Source organism: Sitophilus oryzae, unplaced genomic scaffold, assembly GCF_002938485.1.
Source record: "Sitophilus oryzae breed Bouriz unplaced genomic scaffold, Soryzae_2.0 scaffold_815_pilon_pilon, whole genome shotgun sequence".
In the NCBI taxonomy this organism is placed as follows: Eukaryota; Metazoa; Arthropoda; class Insecta; order Coleoptera; family Curculionidae; genus Sitophilus; species Sitophilus oryzae.
Genome location: NW_022147434.1, coordinates 111,306 through 133,264, shown reverse-complemented (window position 1 = coordinate 133,264; position 21,959 = coordinate 111,306). Strand labels below are relative to the sequence as shown.

Below are 21,959 nucleotides of genomic sequence, written 5' to 3'. Positions count from 1 at the left end.
AAATTGCTGACCTGGGTAGCAATTGGCTTCATTTTCCTTATTCAATGTTAATTAGCGCTGATCAATATTGTTGCGATGAATATAATCAGATTAAATAAATTAAAAACCAGAGTCGGACTTGAAATAATTTTAAATAACAATTAAATAGTTTTGTTATTGTAAAGGCACCCAAAACAAAATAAAAGTATCAAGTGTGCATATCGTTATACTCAGAAGACCGAGTTTTTTCAAAACCTGAAATAAAAAATGCAGATCCGTATTTAAAAGAAATAAGTTGGCCTCTGTATCTCACAAATTATCAGATAATTTGAAAATCTAAAAATACTCTCGGATAGCCCTAATAAAGTGGCTATGAGAATGTGGAATTAGTTTTTTGATTTTATGCAAAGTAACGACAGGAAAAAATAAAATTTATTTAAAAAAAAAACGTTTATTTCCAAAAAAACTCAGCAATTCTTGAAATTTTTAAAACTTTTTTGATGGCATCTTGGTGAACATGCCAGGAGGCAACTTTGCCCCAATTTAACTATTTTCGTATCTATTACGGTTTCCGAGATACCAATGCTCGTACTCCGAATTTGTAGCACCCTGTATATATATATATATATATATATATATATATATATATATATATATATATATATATATATATATATATATATATATATAGCATATATATATATATATATACCGTATGATCGAGAAAAACGGCGTCAGCGGATGGCTATGGAATGAAGATCGCTGTCATTTTATATGTAAATTTATATGAGAAATGTCATTGATGTTCATTTCCCAGCCAACTGGACGCCGTTTTTTTTTCGATCATACGGTATATATCCCGTAGGTATTGAAATATACCACCCCTGAAAAGATTTGCACTTATTTAAGACTCATCCTGTATAAATAAAATTGACTACTTTCTTTGTCTTTTTTATTCAAAGAATATTTCAAAAACACACAAAATTTGTTTAGAATTTTATGTAGAATCCAGTAATCCCCGAAATACTTTTCACATGAAAAAATCAGATTTGGATCTAAATTAAACCCTAAAAATCTTTTGAATGGTTTGTTTCAATGAAAGTTTTATGTGTAAAAACCTTGTTTGTAGTTATTTCATAGTGGAACAACACGATACGCAATCTGTGTATTACATTACAGCTGCCCTATCCACTTAAGACGCTTAAATTAACAAGTTAACAGATGCTATTTATATTTTCAAAGAAAATAATTACATACAACGCTCCTCCATTAATGTTTTAAGGCACCTTTAATTGTTTAGCTTTAAAGAAAATATTTGGCTTCCTTTAAGGGATTTGCTGTACTATGCAGGCTTATTAGGTATACGGCAACTTTGAGTCGGACGTTTCTGGGGCCCTTACGCTATAACAAAGGAGTTGTTTAAGTGCAGGACTAAACAGGTGAACTGGGGACTTATTTCAGGAAAGTAATCCGAGACGGATAAACGCTGTAATTGAATCTGGGGTTGCTACCTTCCCGTTTGGGAGGTGGGTTCAAAATTGTACCTATATAAAACACCAAATTTTAGTTTAATGTAATTACACAATAAAACACAGATTAACAAGACAGACGTTTATTCAGAGTAGGGTAGCTCATCATTTGAAACAATACAATTTAAAATGGTTTAAATAATTATAACAATAATATAGGGAAATTAAAATGACTATATTATAAATTAAATATTTGCAACAATTGATAATACTGGTTACCCGTTAGATGACCAGTTAGTGTAACCTAGACAAAAAAAATTACCTACTCTACTAAAATTTAATATAAATGACAAACGGGTAAATCTGGTAATGATATAAATGATACTTAAATTACTAAATATATGGTCTTTACTAAAAACTAATCAGAAGCAACAAAAAAAAAATAGGTACAAATATTTATTAAGTACGCAGGAACGAGAGGGAGCTAATAAAGAGTTTGGTACTTAGCTTTTATTCGTAAGGGTCCCAAAATCCCCTACGCCCGGATCTGCCGCACAACCAGAAGGCCCAACCACGTGGCTTCCCTTAGATTATATGTTGGTTTGGAACGTCTAAGGTTTGAACAGGAACCTCGCTAGCTAGTCGTGAAAACCCTCGTGGAATCAAGTTGGTGCGTAAAAGAAAAACCAAACCAAGGTGCCTAATTTAAAATTAACCCAATAAAAAATTTGTCCCACGTGATAATTAATAAACCAAAATTAACTTACCCAAACTGTGGGCGATTTCCCTTGGAAATAATACAAAAAGATGCAACGCTATTAGTTTCGTCTCAATCCAGCCGTAGCTGTATGATATACATAAATATCAATTAAACGTAGAGAATTATTAACCTTTCCCAAAATCAAATGAAAGGATTTTTCCAACTCAAAACGTGACTTCACTGCCAGCGTGCCGAAAAAAAAAAAAAGGAAATCACCAGACAGGTGGGCGCTTGGAATTTTAATATCGATACCCCTTCCTGATATAAATTTAGCTATAAAATCCCTAGGTACATCCGCAACCCAGTTAAGTACCAATGTTGCCAGGAGTAATCCGATAATAAAAAGAAACTTAATAATAAATCAAACAATAATAATAAGTTAAATGCAATTACAACTAGATACAATTGATAAGAGTTTAAGATCATTAATAAATAAAAGTATTAAAATAAGTTAAATGCTAAAATTAATTATTTAGAGACTAAATATGAATGAGGTGAAATATAATTTAAGAAAACTTCAAGAAGCTGGCAACACCGTTAGACCCGTTGATGATTTGACGTTTCTGCCCTAACCACAAATTAATTAATCTAAACAAAAATCACAATCAGATTATTTATTAATAATAATTATTGAAGGTATTATTGTTATTAAAAAGGTATGTACATCGTTTCGTATATAATATAATTAATATAATATGGTTTCCCTTTGTAGCAACCAAACAACTAACAAAATGCAATGAATATTTCCACTTGAACAGAAGCTAAACAAATACCAAAAGTAAGTATATAAAGTGGTTATTATTAATATTACTTTAATTAACGTTATTTTAGATAAATAAGAAGTCTTTACACGATGCATTTACCCTTCCATAACCTGAAGAATAATACCTCAAGATCGAGTCAAAGATATTATTTACAAAATATTACATTTGGCTAAAAATACAACAATATGAAGTTAAATTATGATTTAAAGTTAATGCACATTTACTTTACTTGTAAATAGAAAATAAATAAATAATTAATATGTATTAAGAAATGTATTGTTATATTTTATTAACGTGCCATCTTCAAGGTTATAAACAAAATAATAAATCACCACATTCACCATTTTGTCAAGATATATCAATTAAAATAAATATAAGAAAATTAATTCCCCTTTAAAATATATAACCGTAACATACCCCCCTTACCTACGGAAAAAAAAATAGAATATTTTTTTTTTAGAATATCTTTAACAAGAATAGAATATTTTTAATAAGAATACCGACACTCCATAAGACACAAAAACTACCTTTCAAAGTAATAAGCAAATTAGCGAAAAGAGAAAACAACAAAAATGCTACTGTGGCTCGGCCTCCCCCTTATACGGTTTCAGATCCTTTACATGCCAGTTACCCTTCGATGTGCCATGTTCATCCATTAGCTCATATACGTTTATACCTAATTTGTTTTTGATTTTATAAGGACCTGTGTATTTTTTGCCTAATTTAGCAGTGTAACCTCTAGCCGCATCCGAAAGATTGTATTCTTTTTTCCACACAAAATCACCAACATTAAATGTTACTGGTCTATGTCTAAGATTATATTGATGTTTAGTTTTCTCATGGACACTTTGTAATTTTTCTGTTACCAATTTACGCAACCTCTCTAACACTACTGACCTTCCCTCTGTCTTCACATTCTCACTATCACTTTTACACTCATCCCTTTCACGCTCTCTTTTATAATCTTTGCCATCCACCATCATTTCACAACCAAAATTCACGAAATAAGGCGTATTACCCGTAACTTCACTTTTTGCTGTTCGATATGCACAAGATAATTCAAGCAAATATTGGTCCCATTTTTTATGATTTTCCTTAACATAGCAAGAGATCATTGTTTTTATTACCCTATTAACCCTTTCTGTAAAATTTGGTTCTGGATGATAAAGAGGATTGGCTAAAAATTTTACACTGTATTTATTTAATAATGCACTAAATTCTTTACTTTTATATTGTACTCCGTTATCAGCTTTTAAAAATTCTGGCACACCAAATAAGAGAAATGATTGTTCTATAAGTTCAGATACTTTGGAAGCAGTAGCTTTACGTAATGGAAAAAATAATGAGAATTTACTAAAATAATCTGAGTAAACTAAAATATATTGGTGACCTTTACTACTACGAGGTAATGGACCTACTAAATCTGTTGCCACGTATTGCCAACACCGCTTAACTACAGGTTTTTCACCCATCATTCCAGCTTTCATTCTTTGTTCAGGCTTTTGCTCACCACACACTTTACACTTATTTACATATTTACAAACTTCAGACTTCATACCAGGCCAAAAATAATGTTCACTAATTTTATGATAAGTTTTAAAAATACCTAAATGTCCACCATTTAAAGGATTATCATGATACTTAGCTAATAAAAGTTTTCTTTCAGATTTTGGTACTACTTTTTTCCAGGATGCGTCATTGACATGATCCCTATGTTTACCTACATGTTTATACAAGTCGCCATTTCCCGAAATACGCCAATTTGGATATTGTAACGGATTATTATTAATATTTTTTTTCATTTTTTCAATCCAATTGTCTGTTTTACCCGTGTCTAGTTTTATATTTAACATATCGAGTTTTAATTGTCGACTTAAGCAATCTGGTACTTTGTGTTCTTTACCAGGTCTATGAATGATATTAAAATCGTAAGCTTGTAAGCGCAATGCCCACCTACCTAATCTACCTTGAGGGTTCTTTAAATTATGGAGCCATAACAAGCTATGATGGTCAGTTACAACTGTGAAATGAGTCCCTTCTAAATAACATCTGGCTCGTTCTACGGCCCAAATAACACTTAAACATTCTAATTCTGTGACTGTGTACTTACGTTCACATCTGGTTAATGTACGAGACATATAGCAAATTACGTGTTCTTGACCATCATACCTTTGCAAAACGACTGCCCCTAACCCATATGAACTAGCATCACATTCAACAATAAATTCCTCATTAAAGTTTGGACAAGATAAAATTGGAGCACTGACTAGACAATTTTTAATTTGTTGAAAAGCTTCTTCACACTGGGCAGACCAAACAAATTTTGCGTTTTTTCTGGTTAAATCAGTTAAAGGCGATACTAAACTTGAGAAATGTGGTACAAACCGTCTATACCAAGATATCATACCTAAAATTCTACGAACTTCTTTAGTTGACTTTGGTTTTGGCATGTCTACAACTGCACTAACTTTACTTGGATCTACCTGCAATCCCTGTCTATTGATTATGTAACCTAAAAATTTTAATTCACTCCGACAAAACTGACATTTATCTTTATTTAAAGTTAACCCTGACTCTTTAAGACGCTTAAATACTTCTTCTAATACCGAAAAATGAGTTTCAATATCAGGCGTTACAATTACTATATCATCCAAATATTTAAAACAATATGGCTCTAATTCCGGACCGAAAAGTTTATCAACCAATGCCTGAAAAGTAGCGGGCGCATTAGTTAAGCCAAATGGCATTCTATTAAAATGAAAAAGACCTCTTCCTGGTATTGCAAAGCTAGTATACTTTTTACTATTTTCACTCATTTTTATTTGCCAATATGCGCTTTGAATATCTAATGTTGTTAAATACTTTGCATTTCCTAAACGATCTAAAATAGTACTTAAATTTGGTAATGGGTATGCCCACTTTTCAGAAATTGAATTAATTTTCCTAAAATCAACGCAGAACCTATATGTGTTGTCTTTTTTCGGAATCATTACTATTGGAGAACTATAAGAACTTGTGCTTTTCTCAATTACGCCTAGCTCTAACATTTTTGTTATTTCTAAGTCAATTTTGTTTTGGATTGCCTGACTTACTCTGTAATTTTTCTGTTTAATTGGAGAATTTTGAGTTACAATAATTTCATGTTCCACTAACGATGTACACCCTAACTTAATATGTTTTATTGAATCAAAATACTTTTCTACAATAATATTTAACTTTTCTCGTTGTGCTAAAGATAAATCATCTGACGTTGAAATAGAATTTGTGACTAAGATATCTTTATGATCTTGTTCCCCAAAATGCCATTCACCCCTTCTCAAATCTGGTACAATCCCCATTTTAATCCAAAATTCGGTTCCTAGCACTAACCTATGCCTAAGATTGTTTAAAATATATACTTGGAAAACGACTATTTTGTTTTTAAGCTTAATTGGCACTGACATAAATCCTAGACACTCGAGTTCAGAGCCATTTGCGACAGTACAAGTCATGTCAGAAACATTTTGTAGTTTTACCCCTAAACTTAACATCACATTCATAGTGTGCTCATTGACAAATATTCTATTCGCCCCAGAATCAAGCAACCCTTTTACTTCCCAATCATATAACCTAACTGAAACATATGGACATTCACCATCTCCGGCCTGAGTTAACATGTAGTCTAAAATTGGTTTACTATATGTGTTAAAGTTAAACAGTTCATCCTTAGAACAAAAATTATCAATACTAGAATCTAAGCCAAAATTATCAACCGATAAAACCGTCGAAGTTGAAGCTCGGTTTACACTTAACTCCTCGAACCGTTTCCCTGTTTATTACATTTTGGACAACTAACTTTTGTATAACCTAATAACCCACAAGAAAAACACTTTCTGACCTGCGCTTTACAATGTCTTGCTAAATGATTATCCCCATTACATCTATAACACTTAACGACGTTCCCTCTAGTGTTATTATCCAAATCCCTATTATAACTATCATACCTACTATTTCTATGTTCCCTATAACTACCTAAATCAGATCTATCCCTACAGGACGACCTGCCCCTATTAAAACTATTTTCCCTAGGCTGATTCCCAGCAAAATAATCATTATTTCTACTTAACCTATTTTTATTATAATACCTTTCTGGGGTATTATGACGTTCCCTACTTCTGTCTTGATAAAATCTGTCCCCATTATAACTTTCAACACTACTCGAACGATCGTTACTCCTATTCCTATAAAATCTAGCTCTATCATATGACCCATCTCTCCATTTATTTACTGTCCCAGTTCGTCTGTCTTGTTCCCTAACGCTACCCCGATTTAACCTATCGTTACTAATTTCTCTATTTCTACCTAAGTGAGCATTTCTATCTGTACTTTCTCTATCTGAACTATAGTTTCTACTTTTATTATTTGAAATTTGTTTATTACTTGGTTGTAAATTAAAACTGACTTGTTTCTCTGCTTCCAAACTATCTAACCTTTTCCTACTTTGTTTTTCAATCGCATTAGCCTTATATAGCAAATCTGGTTCAACTGAGTGCTTATCTACTGTTGGCGGTACAAAATTCAAAACATTCACTCTACTATCCTCAATTCGTTTACAAAGCTTAATAAGTTCATCCACTGTAGATATGTCCACTAACCCTAGCTGCGTTTGATAAAATGGTAAAATATTTTTTCTCAAAATTTTTAGTTTCATAGCTTCGTTTATTGATGCAGAGCATCTGTTAAATAAATTAGTCATGTATGCTACATAAATTGTAATGGATTCTTTTTCCCCTTGAGTTCTTGATTTGATTTGCTCCCATAACCTTTCAGTATAATCCCTAGGCAAAAATTCTTCCCTGAAATGTTCACATAAAGTTTTCCAATCATTAACTTTCCCTTTTAATGCCCTGTAGAAAATAAGAGCCTTTCCCTCAAAAATTTCAATAGCACCCCTGAATAAATCATCATGTGACACATTATGAGCTTCACACAGTTCTTCAATTCTTTCTAAAAATGCATTTAATCCCATTGTATCTGAATCCCCACTAAAAGTTAAACCCCACGAAGAAAAATTAACCCTTTTGTTAAGACTTAAATTATTCATTAATACTGGCAGCCCAGTTGCACTTTGATTTTCAGTTGCATTTGAACTAGACCTATTGGGAGTTGAAGTTATTAAACTTTGCTGAAATTGGATATCTAAAGGTTCTGACGATCCCTTATGTTCCTCACACAACTTTCGAAAAAGTGATACATACTTAAAAATATCAGTTAAGAGTTTTGCTTTTATTTCTATTATTTCTTTATCATTGGAAGTAATTCTCTCACAACGACCTACTAAATGCCCTAATTTTGATTTTAATTTTCTAATAATGGCCTCCGATAGTGGAGCTTTAATCAGAGATTCAAGATCTATTAATTTTTCCTGGCAAATTTTAATTTCACTCTCAGCATCAAACTCAACTTTCATACTAAATGAATGACCCTCGTTCTCTAAAGTTAGCAAATCACGAAGTGTCCTTGTTAACTCTTTGACATTTCCAGTTGGTAAAATTCCTCTAATCTTAATTTCATACTCAAGCTCTTCCTTTACGAGCCTATCAGGTTCAATTTTCATCATTTTGATAAGTATTATGATACGAAATAGAAATAGAAAATAGGACTTATATAAAGATTAAAAAAAAATTCAAATAAATTCAGAATAAATTATCAATTAACTTACTATTAAAAATTTCAAACTTTAAATTTAAAGAGAAAGCTGAATAAACCAATTGAGCAATCTAACCAGCAAATATAATCTATATTTTTTTTTAAAATACCCTCTTATAATCTCAGAAAAATAGAGTGCAAAGTACCAAAAAAAATGCGGGAAAAAATACACAGTTTACAATAAATATATCTACCAATTTTATCCAATTACTCGAGAGTTAGGTTGGACTTGGCACATCCAGCGTAGACTGTTGACTGTTAAATTGATGAGTAGGGACTTCTTGGTGATCCTGACGATGATGGAAACTGATGAAATGCTTTGCTCTCTCCTGCGGACTCTTACAACTGCTCGGGCGCCATTTGCTACCTTCCCGTTTGGGAGGTGGGTTCAAAATTGTACCTATATAAAACACCAAATTTTAGTTTAATGTAATTACACAATAAAACACAGATTAACAAGACAGACGTTTATTCAGAGTAGGGTAGCTCATCATTTGAAACAATACAATTTAAAATGGTTTAAATAATTATAACAATAATATAGGGAAATTAAAATGACTATATTATAAATTAAATATTTGCAACAATTGATAATACTGGTTACCCGTTAGATGACCAGTTAGTGTAACCTAGACAAGACAAAAAAATTACCTACTCTACTAAAATTTAATATAAATGACAAACGGGTACCCACGATATAAAATGATACTTAAATTACTAAATATATGGTCTTTACTAAAACTAATCAGAAGCAACAAAAAAAAAATAGGTACAATATTTATTAAGTACGCAGGAACGAGAGGGAGCTAATAAAGAGTTTGGTACTTAGCTTTTTATTCGTAAGGGTCCCAAAAATCCCCTTACGCCCGGATCTGCCGCACAACCAGAAGGCCCAACCACGTGGCTTCCCTTAGATTATATGTTGGTTTGGAACGTCTAAGGTTTGAACAGGAACCTCGCTAGCTAGTCGTGAAACCCTCGTGGAATCAAGTTGGTGCGTAAAAAGAAAAACCAAATCAAGGTGCCTAATTTAAAATTAACCCAATAAAAATTTGTCCCACGTGATAATTAAATAAACCAAAATTAACTTACCCAAACTGTGGGCGATTTCCTTTGAAATAATACAAAAAGATGCAACGCTATTAGTTTCGTCTCAATCCAGCCGTAGCTGTATGATATACATAATATCAATTAAACGTAGAGAATTATTAACCTTTCCCAAAATCAAATGAAAGGATTTTTCCAACTCAAAACGTGACTTCACTGCCAGCGTGCCGAAAAGAAAAAAAAGGAAATCACCAGACAGGTGGGCGCTTGGAATTTTAATATCGATACCCCTTCCTGATATAAATTTAGCTATAAAATCCCTAGGTAGGGATGGCAACGATATATCGATACATATGATATATCGATTTATTTTGAATATATATCGATAAAAATATATCGATACGTCTTTTGCGATATATCGAAAAATATATCGATACTTCGAAAAATATATCGATATTAGTATAGCCAATTCTATAAATGGACCTTGAATTGTCAATTGTCATGCAATATGTCAGTTGTCTTTTGTCATCCAAACCCAATGTCCAAACTGGTCCAAACCATTTCCAAACCAAACCAGTCAAACCACACTTATCAACTGTTATCAACACTTATTCAATATATCATACACAATATATTATTTTAAAAGTGTTGTGATTTGTGATTGTACTTAGTGTTGTGACATCATGGCTCCATTGGCATCACGATCCGTTATTTGGAGATCCTTTACAAAAGTATCAAAGGAACTTTCACAATGCAAAATTTGTTCAAAAAAATTGAAAACGTCTGGAAATACTTCTAACTTGAAGAATCATCTCAAACAAAAACATACAAATGTTTATGAACAATTGTTCTGTAATGAAGAGGACGAAGCTCCGGCAAAGAAAATAAAACATTCCCGTACTGAAACAAAGGAAGTAAGTGAACCTTTCAGGCATTGTTTGAAATAGTAACCCTTAACTATGTTTATAGAGTATTGCCACAGATATAAATGACAGGCCCCTTTCTCCATCATCTACAATAACGCTTCAATCTGAAGGGAATCTATCAAGTAGTGGGGTGGTTGTTGAAGAGCATTTGGCTTCTCTTGAAATGATTGATTCTACTCCCAGTACTAGTGGTACTAGATGCTCAATAGAAACTAGTTTCATACAGCCAACAATTACAAAAGTAATAAAAGATGTTCGTTCATTCTCTGGTAAATAGAAACATAAATGTTACTGTGACTGCTACATATTATAATATTCCCTTTTACTTCCAGATGGCGGTTCTAAAAATATAAAAAATAACGCAAGCTGTTGATTTTGTAATAAATGATAACATGCCATTTTAACGTTGTTGAAGGCAAAGGATTTGTTAATTTAATGAAAGAATTGGCCCCTATGTATAGAGTTCCAACTAGAAATACTATAAAAGATAGAGTCGATAAACAGTTTGAGGTCATGTCAGGGGGCATTCAAAACCATGATAAAGAATATAAACCATTTTACTGTAACGACAGACATATGGACTGCAGATATGTAGGCCAAAAAGTTTTATTGGTGTTACTATCCATTTCATTAAAGATTTACTTATGCTTTCAGCTACTTTAGGAGTTAGTGAACTGGATGAATCACATACTGCAGGATATATTTCATCAATATTGGCTAGTTGTTTAAACGAATGGGACATTGACATGGAAAAAGTAGTTGCCATTGTAACAGACAATGGTGCAAATATGGTGAAAGCCGCGCAGGATTTAGTGGGAAAACAAAAGCACGTACCATGTTTTGCCCATACATTAAACTTGCTTTGTGAAAATGCTGTAAAAAATACAGCAAACTTGTTAGCCTTAATTGAAAAAGTAGTAGGGACTTCCTCGAAGGAAATTGTTTAAAATTAATACTAGATATAAAAACAAGGTGGAATTCCACTTATTTCATGATAGAAAGGTTCTTGAAATTAGCTCCACTACTAGGAACCATAATTTTGTCCAATATGAATGCACCAAATATGGTAAATGCCACAGAGCTTGAGGAATTAAAGCAGATCTGCCAACTTCTTCATCCATTGGAACAAACAACCAAAGAAATGAGTGGACAAAATTATGTCACACTTAGTAAAATAATTCCCATGATAGGATGTTTAACATCACAGTATAATAAAACTAGTTGTGATACAGAAATAGCAAGAAACCTTAAAACTTCAATCAATCATAAAGGAATTTGATAAAAGATTTGGATATGTGGAGAAGTGTTTTTATTGGCAGCATCAACAATATTAGATCCTCGATTTAAAAATATTCATTTCCAAGATCCACTTGCCCTCTCAACTATTATTAGGCATTTGAAAAATGAGATAACCAATGCAATTCAGATCAGTCTTCTTCATCTTCTGATCTTACTGATAAAGGTGAAGAAGAGCAGGCGACTTTGACTTGTGGGCCCATCACAAAAATATTGCACATACGAAAAAGAGCAGAAAAACTGGAGAAAAGTTTGACGAATTAAATCAATATTTATCTGTGCCAGTGTGAAGTTTAAAGAAGATCCACTGGAAATATGGGATGAAATGAAAACAGTATATCCCAATCTTTATAAACTGGCGCAAAAATACATAAGTGTGGTAGCCACTTCAGTTCCCAGTGAACGGTTGTTCTCAAAAGCTGGAGCAACGATGACGAAAAACCGTAATCGGTTAACTGGGAAAAGACTATCAAAACTTCTTTTCCTAGGATCTCTTCCGGAAAAATTTTCATTTTAGTTTGTTATGTTTATAATTTAATTAATATTTTAATATTATAATAATAGTATAGTGCTGTGCTGGTGTTGACAGATTGTCAGCATCAGTTGAATGGTTTTTAGTTTAGTAGGTATTAACCTAGATCTAAATGTTTATGTTATTTGTTTTATGTGTATTGTTATTATATGTTATTTGTCTTTCACTTTTAATAACAAAGTAAATACCGTATGATCGAAAAAAAAGGCGTCCAGTTGGCTGGGAAATGAACATCAATGACATTTCCCATATAAATTTACATTTAAAATGACAGCGATCTTCATTCCATAGCTATCGCTGACGCCGTTTTTTCTCGATAATACGGTACTAACTAGGAGTTATGACATAACTAATAAATGTTTATTATCCAAATATAAGAATCCTTTAGGCCCGTTTTTTCTTTTAATTTTTACTTTTATAAAAATGTATCGATATATGGTATATATCGATATATTTTGTCCGATATATATCGACATCGATATATGCATTACGATATATCGTTCGGTACGATATATCGATTTATTATTTTTTTCTGCCATCCCTATCCCTAGGTACATCCGCAACCAGTTAAGTACCAATGTTGCCAGGAGTAATCCGATAATAAAAGAAACTTAATAATAAATCAAACAATAATAATAAGTTAAATGCAATTACAACTAGATACAATTGATAAGAGTTTAAGATCATTAATAAATAAAAGTATTAAAATAAGTTAAATGCTAAAATTAATTATTTAGAGACTAAATATGAATGAGGTGAAATATGATTTAAGAAAACTTCAAGAAGCTGGCAACACCGTTAGACCCGTTGATGATTTGACGTTTCTGCCCTAACCAACCACAATTAATTAATCTAAACAAAAAAATCACAATCAGATTATTTATTAATAATAATTATTGAAGCGTAGTATTATTGTTATTAAAAGGTATGTACATCGTTTCGTATAATATAATTAATATAATATGGTTTCCTTTTGTAACAACCAAACAACTAACAAAATGCAATGAATATTTCCACTTGAACAGAAGTAAACAAATACCAAAAGTAAGTATATAAAGTGGTTATTATTAATATTACTTTAATTAACGTTATTTTAGATAAATAAGAAGTCTTTACACGATGCATTTACCCTTCCATAACCTGAAGAATAATACCTCAAGATCGAGTCAAAGATATTATTTACAAAATATTACATTTGGCTAAAAATACAACAATATGAAGTTAAATTATGATTTAAAGTTAATGCACATTTACTTTACTTGTAAATAGGAAATAAATAAATAATTAATATGTATTAAGAAATGTATTGTTATATTTTATTAACGTGCCATCTTCAAGGTTATAAACAAAATAATAAATTACCACATTCACCATTTTGTCAAGATATATCAATTAAAATAAATATAAGAAAATTAATTCCCCTTTAAAATATATAACCGTATTAGGTTATTAGTAATTAACTCGGTATTAGTAATAATTTGATTATTTTCTTATTATGTTTTTTTTCTTCATTTAATCTCTAACGGCCAACAAAATCAAACTATTATTAGAATAAACTCTTATCAGAATAAACTAAACTATTATCAGAATAAAAATTACGAAAAAATGTTAGTGTCTTCTTCAAAAGAGAATATCTCTAAAAAAGTAAAGCTATAGAGATGAACCAAAGAACAAACTGTCGAAAAAAGATGCACATAGGTGATAAAATTATTTTTAAATTTGATGCTTTATAAACATATTTATGCCACAGGGTGTGTCAAACTACGAAAATGAACTTTCACGAAAATATAACGTTTTTCACATTTTGTTTTCCGTCGTATAATTGACAGACTTCAATAGCCCGTTTTTCTTGAGGGTGAATGTATTAAATGATCGGTTAAAGTTTCGAATACGATCGCTTGGCGAACTCCAGTTATAAGAGACTCCGTTTTCATGCCACTCACTCTGAGACTCTATCTCTAGAGGAATTGTTCGATGGGATTGTTAAATGTTTACAGATATTCGATGGCATTGAGGAAACGGATATCTTCCATTATGCTCTTTCCGGCAACATCTTCAAGCTCTACGAAGTTGTAACCTTCCAGAAAACAATTCCGGGTCCTATATAAAGCCGGACAGCGTCATAGGCAATGTATTATTGCAGTTTAGGCAAACTTCGTTAAAAGCGATGATCATTCTCACTGCGTGTTCACTAATTGGCAAGTGTCCCGTATACAGGGTGGTGACAATTTCGATGCTCAACATTGGCATCTCATAAACTACGAGAGATACGAATTCGGTTAAATGGGACAAAAGTTGCGTAATTAGAAGTTTTACAAACACCTATGAAGAAACCCCCGGTATTCTGATTAGTTTCGTATTTATGTAAAAAAATTAAAAAAATACGTTTATTTTAAATTATAATACCTTCAGAACTATTGTATCTATTGCGACGTATAAGTTGGTAGTTTTATAATTTTGACTTCGACCAATTAAATGCCGTTTTCAGAAAGTTTCTAAGCCTTCTAGATTTCGCACAACAGTCAAGTTTTTGTTTTCTTCTGGCCGCCATTTTGAATTTTTATCAGATAGAGCAAAAAATAATCTATACGGTGGAACGTAATTTTTATTCATTATTATGTAAATTCACTAAAAAAAATAGATTTTTTAAAAATTCGCTCAAAAGATCAAGTCTGAAAATTTAATTGACACTTTCTATGACAGCAAGGTATTTTTTGTTTATTCTATTAAGTGTCAAATCTGGACGCATAAAAATTGTATAATAGAGTTCAATACGGGTCAATACAGAACCTAAAATTTTATTGTCAGGAACACGTTCAAAGAATATCTTATTTGTTGTGTGGTTTCTCTAATTAAATGGGATTTTTTTTGCATAATAATGTGATTTTTTTCTGTTAAATGTATCATAATTTATAAATAAAGATTCATCCGTTTATAATATTTTTCTAGAAAAAAGGGAACTCTCTTGAACACTTTACCGAAACCATTTGCAAAATTGTAATCTTCTCTCGTAAAAAAATGTGATGATATTTATGTTTTTTGATAATTTTCCCTACATAAGAATCACCACAGAAACCACTTATAAAACACTCGCGACTTATTTTACGACTAGAAAAGCCTCATTAAGCTTTTTAAAATATAGCCCTCTTGTTTTTAAAGCTACCAGCAACTGCTAAATTTCTTGAAATTCTTGCGAACATAGTACGATAAGGCTGTGTTCTTTCAGGATACAATGTTCTATAACTTGCGCATGCTATATCGGAATTTCTATTATTTTTTAAGTAAACATCATACATATCTTGTGTTTCCTCACTTGTGAACATATTGTTGACTGTTAATACACTTTACACTATCTACTATAAATTTTTGTGTCCAGATTTCACACTTAATAGAGGGAACAAAAATTAACTAGCTGTCATATAAAGTGTCAATTGGATTTCCAAGGCAGACTACTTGATCTTTTGAGCGAATTTTTCAAAAATCTAAGTTTTAGTGAATTTACATAATAATGAATAAAAATTAGAGTATAGATTATTTTTTGCTCTATCTAATGGGAAAAAAATTCGAAATGGCGGCCATTAGAAAACAAAAACTTGACTGTTGTTGTGAGAAATCTAGAAGGCTTAGAAATTTTCTGAAAACGGCATTTAATTGGCTGGGGTCCAAAAAATAAAACTACCAACCTACGTTGCAATACATACAATAGTTCTGATGATATTGCCATTTAAAATAAATGTATTATTTTCACTTTTTTGGTATAAATCCGAAACTAATCAAGATATCGGGGTTTTCTTCATAGGTGTTTGTCAGACTTCTAATTACGCAACTTTTGTCACATTTAACTGAATTCGTATCTCTTGTAGTTTCTGGGATGGCAATGTTGAGCATCGAAATTGCCACCAGCCTATATACCGCCGTTTGCCTGGCTATGCCAGCCCTCCCGATTTCCCAAGGTCGTATTTGGTTAGGGGTTACCTTTGGTGTTACACAGTTAAATATAACACTAAATTTCCACAATATATCAAAACACTTTTTTTTACACTGGACGCGCGTTTTGCTAACTACGTTAGTATCATCAGCAGCTGATTAAAAACTTTCATCTGCTGATGATGCTAACATGGTTAGCAAAACGCGCTTCCAGTGTAAAAGTAAAAATGTTTTCGTGTATTGTGGTGATTTAGTGTTTTATTTTGTCGTATTTGGGCCAAATTTTCCTGGTTGTTATGCAGGTGCTGAAAGTTTTCCACTTAAAAGTTTCCCATACTGTTCACCATAGACAGAAAGTGGAGGTGAATATCTAGTTTATGGTATCGAAGAGAGTAAAAACTTCTCCTGATGGTCCAAAAGGTTGGAACTTTAGTTTCGGAGATATTCATTTAATCGGACATTTTTAAAAAAATTAATTTTATTTTTCAGAAACTATTAGAGACAGAGTTTACCAAAAATGCTTTTTATAACTACTAGTGGGTAAATGAATTTCTAGATATATAACGAATTTTTTTGGAACTTTAGTTTCGGAGATATTCATTTAATCGGACCTTTTTAAAAAAATTAATTTTATTTTTCAGAAACTATTAGGGACAAAGTTTACCAAAAATGCTTTTTATAACTACTAGTGGGTAAATGAATTTCTAGATATATTACGAATTTTTTTGGAACTTTAGTTTCGGAGATATAAATTTAATCGGACCTTTTGGAGACGTATGTACTCCAAGGCACGAACCTCGCCTTGCAAGTTCATCATCGTGTTCGTTCACCTAGCTGTCACTTAATCCTAAAACCCAACGCAAAGTTATGTGCTATTTACTTGCTACATAGGTTAACTTTTTTTGGCTATTTTGGAGAATATAGTTGATGAGTTGATATGGTTTCTTCCAAATAGCAAGTATCTCTGTCTGGAAAATACTTGATCTGTTAGGAAGCCGATAAGACCTTGCGATGTCAGGACCCTCCGAAAAAACTTCCGCAGTATGCATATGCAATACAAAAAATCATTAGATTGTGTTGATATAAATTTATTGTTAAAGATCCGTCAGTAATAATAGACTGAACACATTCAATAACACGTAATACGCCCTAGTACAGTTGAGGTCTGCATCTAAACGAAATTATACTAAAAACTTTATTATAGGGAGACCTATGGATGCCCGACGTACTGTTGCAAGACCTGCAAAATTAACGTACAGTAATAACTACCTTATAATGTGAATTGTCTATTGTATGCGACGTTGTTTAGTGTTAACTCCTTTATTATTCGACTTTCTAAATAATTTTACAGTAATTTCCAGACAGAATATTTCGTCAACTTCTCACTCTCACCTATTAAATTTAAATATATTATTGCTTTTGAAAATTAGCTTTACGCAATAATTATAGTTCCTTAAATCAACAAAATGTAATAAATGTTGTTTTATGAACAATTTGGTAAATATTACTTTATTTCGGTGCCTATAAATATTTTTAATAACAGTTTTAACCTATGAACCCAATAACTATTTATGAAGCAGTAAACTATTTCCTAATTTATAAAGTGTGTCTGTAAAAAAACAAAGATAGAGATAAAAGATATAGAAAAAATAAAACTAATAAACTAATGCTATGCTATAATACTTTTAATACTGGATTTTCAGTAGATATTCTTGATAACCACTAAAATAATTTAAGTAATGTTGACCTTTCCGACTTTTTGAAGGTTGGAAAATGTCAGTTCTAACTTTTACTTCCTACCAACGCGTAACGGGTGGAAAGTTTACTTCCCTCCCGTGGGCGGGAAGTAAATACAGATTTTTAAATTAGGATGAAAATATTTTTTTAAAGATTTTATTTTGATAAAATGCTGCTTTAATTGCAACTTTTTTTTATAGAAAACTCTTTTAAGCAAATTACAATCGGCGCTACAATGTCCTATTAGGTACATTTTGTATTAAAAGTATTAAAATAAAAAGTATAAAACAACAAATAACTATTTATTCAAATTAATTGTTACATTCGAATTATTATATGCTGTGACACTTATAAACCTCTGGTGATCTAGCGGGCCACAAAATAGTTCCATGTCCACTAATAAAACGGTTGGGAAAAGTATTGTTTAAATATTCTTGAACAATACGGGCATTGTGGGCAAGGTAACCATCTTGTGGGCAAGGTAACCCAATAACTTACGAATTCTAGGCACAATCGCACAATCACTATACCACCTTGTTGGTGTGTTTTGGTAGTTGATATTGCAATTCCTTCATTTTTTCCCTTTGATTGCCATTTAAATTGTCCAGGATATTGTTAGGATTGAAGCTACTCCGAGAATTAGATGGCATGGACAGCATTTCAGCTGTTTTAAATTGACTGTCTAAAGACGAATCCATGTACCCTTCGACCACTGCGCTAGACTTCCACCCGCCTAAACGTTTAAGTTGTAGAACATCTCCTCCACTGTTGGTAAGCAATGTTGCAGCCGTTCGTCTAAACGAATGTCCGGTAAATCTCTCTGGTTGTGGTAGTTTTAAAAAGTTTGCAATTTTCTTCGGGAACTGGGAAATTGAGTTGTGACCAAACGGTTGGTTTGTTGCTTTACCAAAGCGGGCACTAAATAAAAAATATGTTCTTTTTAATATTTTCCCGTAACTGAAGATAATTTTTAAGAACTTTGACCCAACTGGTATCAGTTATTAAAAAAGATCGACTGATGTAGGTCTTTGTCTGCGGAATTTCAATAGACACTTTTCTTCTATTACGTTCACGTGTTTTATTTCTATTTTCAACAATTTCATCGCTTCTGCAAGCCCCTGATACACCGATTACCAGCGCCGGCTAAAACAACAGGAGTGTTATTAGACACAATTCTTTTTTTTTATTTTTTTTTGTTAGAGAAGAGGGGAAGCGATTTAACGCCGAAGTGTGGGGCTCGATCCGACAATGCGATATTAGCCGCATAATACCCACTAAACCCCTCTCCTATGCTAGGAGTGGATGTCGATCGCCGTGAGGCATACGGATGCATCTACTCCTACCTTTACTAGTCACTCCGTCGACGTTGAATCGCTCTAGTAGCTCGCTTAAACTTAATCTTTATTATCACAGAATCGATTATCACTGACAGGGGCCCATGCAGGACAATTTACATAGTTCTATTACGTCTTTCGGCCACTACCTCGCCGACTTCAATAAGAATGTCGAGACACAGCTGGTCAACAGCCTTCCAGCAGTGCTCATCACGCAGCATAACCGTGATGAGGCTTCCCTCAGTCAGAGGTCCTGTGATGGCTTCCGTCTCAGTTCTCAGTGCCGCATGTCGGTCGCATTCCAATAGTACGTGCCCGGCATCCTCTATCGCCACAAGCTCCGCAGTGAGGAGAGGCAGCTTTTCCGATGCGATGCCTGTAGGCAGCGAACGTACCATGTCCGCTCAGAAACTGCACCAAGCAGTAGGTCAGTCTCCCATGGTCTCTCCGTAGCCATGGTCTCAGGTCTGATATCCAGCGCCGAGTCCATCCGCCCCGATCGCTGCTTTGCCATCTTCTATTCCACAGCTCCAGAAATTTTTCTTTTTTTGCCTTGATGGCACCTTTTTCTAACCCGTAAGATTCGCTCCTATATCTATAGACACGATTCTAAAATGGGCATACCAAAAAGGGTCAAAAGGCTAAATTTATATTTTTACCTTGATAGTAAGAAAGTCCTGTGGAGCTTTTTGAAGAAAATCGTCTATATTTGTCCTTGAAAAGGTGCAAGACTTTGTTGGTTGGTATCCCTTATTCGGCCTTTTTAAAAATGGAAGTAACTTTCCAAAATTTGAAATGTTAACTCGCCCCCTCAGCGCTAACATGGTTTTGATCATGCTGTACATTGACCAAAGTGTAGAAGGTTTTTTATTCTGGCTCATATCACCAAAAATGCTAGCAAGACAGTCTCCGAGCCTATTTTTGTAACTTTTTTTTCCGTGAACAACTTTTGATATGCTTTGTAACTTGTAACACTTCTCGTAGCGGTTACGGATTTTTCCGGAATCAAACATAGAAGTATAAATAAAAGTAAGTGTCAAAAATATTTCGAACCTCTCTTAACATAACATATTAATACATATTTTTTTTCATTTTTTTCATTTTTTGGGTAGTTTATAGTTGGTGTATAGTAACCAGATAGAAACTTAATTAATATACCTATTTTACTTTTGTTTTAGGATTAAAACTGGACTTGAAAATGGTTCTGGGTCATGATTCTAGTAAAGTCTTCTTTGCTTGGATCTTCACTTTGTTATTACAATTAGGCAGAGATTGAGATTTTTAATGCCCTTTAAAAAAATTGGCTGATCGTTTCCTGCAACAGTCAGTTCTTCTGCATTTAAAATTGGTAGGTGGGTGGAATAAACACCGTTATTTTTTGTTACTATATTATAAAAAAATATTTATTTTTATGTATAAATAAATATGTTTATAAAACAGTACAATTTTTGCTTTTTTATAATTTCCCTCATAATACCTAGTAGTATTCTTTCGTTCTGAAAGAAACTGAAAATTTTCAGTGGTATAGGGAATAAATCAGTTTAAGTGAAAATTTTCAGTTCGTTCAGAACGAAAGAATACTACTAATAATGGCTAATTTAAATTTCCCGCCAGCCAGAATGTGCGATAATGTCTTACGATACGTTTTATACCTATCCCTTTCTTTTTTATATGAAGCACACATAACAAAGAAAGATAGCAATAAAGACGTACGTCCTGCCATGGTCCTGCTAATTGGTTTCAAAATTGTTATTCTGAGTTGCGCTACGGGAACGCGGTCCCACTCTTTACCATGAGATTTGTCAGTCTCTTTTTATTTATTTGTCTATGCCTCCTGCTATCGACATATCAACCATTAAATGTTTCAAAAACCTACTATGCATTTTTTTCTTAACACTTTTGTAAATGAAAAAAAAATATATTTTGCAGAATACTGATGGTTGTAAATAAAATAATATACATACCTCGATGTAAAGTTTCATTTCTGTCTCGAGATTTAGTTTACCGAGGCGCTTAGCGCTAGTATTTCGAGGCGCTTCGCGCCAGGGAATCACACCTTTAGCCACTAACTAAAATATCTGACTTGGTTTTACATGAGATCTCACAACTCTTTGTACCTAGTTTGGTATGGTTAGTTTGGTTCGGCTTTTAATAACCATTATTTTTATTTAAAAAATTCGTCAATGCGGAAGAAGAGCGTCACATCTCAAAAATTTGTATTTTTTAGATGTATTGCTGTACCAACTAAAAATCATTCAAAATTTATTTTATGTTAACAGCAAGGCAGGTAAAAAGGTAATTCTTAGTTTAGTTTCGTGGGATGGCTAATGCTAAGTAATGATATTAACACCATTATCATTGCAGTAAATTTTAAATTGACCCTTTAATAAAATTTTTTATTTTTTCTTAAAAACTTTAATTAAAAAACCTTTAATAGAAACATTGAATACAAATGACAAACCGGTGTCCACACGTGTAACTTTTGTATAATTATTTTTCT

At 32.5% G+C, this 21,959-nt stretch overlaps 1 protein-coding gene and 1 long non-coding RNA gene across 2 annotated transcripts; both read left to right on the top strand.

Moving 5' to 3' along the window:
• The first annotated feature begins 2,556 nt into the window (after positions 1-2,556).
• Positions 2,557-2,969, top strand: LOC115889547. Its single transcript, XR_004051467.1, has 2 exons — positions 2,557-2,864; positions 2,921-2,969. It is a non-coding gene; the product is annotated as an uncharacterized LOC115889547 (long non-coding RNA).
• Positions 2,970-10,279: 7,310 nt separating this feature from the next.
• Positions 10,280-11,580, top strand: LOC115889569. The gene is made up of 5 exons (XM_030909621.1): positions 10,280-10,621; positions 10,677-10,902; positions 10,966-11,001; positions 11,049-11,195; positions 11,288-11,580. Exons 1-5 carry the CDS (start codon positions 10,391-10,393, stop codon positions 11,578-11,580), a joined length of 933 nt encoding a protein of 310 aa, XP_030765481.1. The 5' UTR covers positions 10,280-10,390.
• Positions 11,581-21,959: the final 10,379 nt, after the last annotated feature.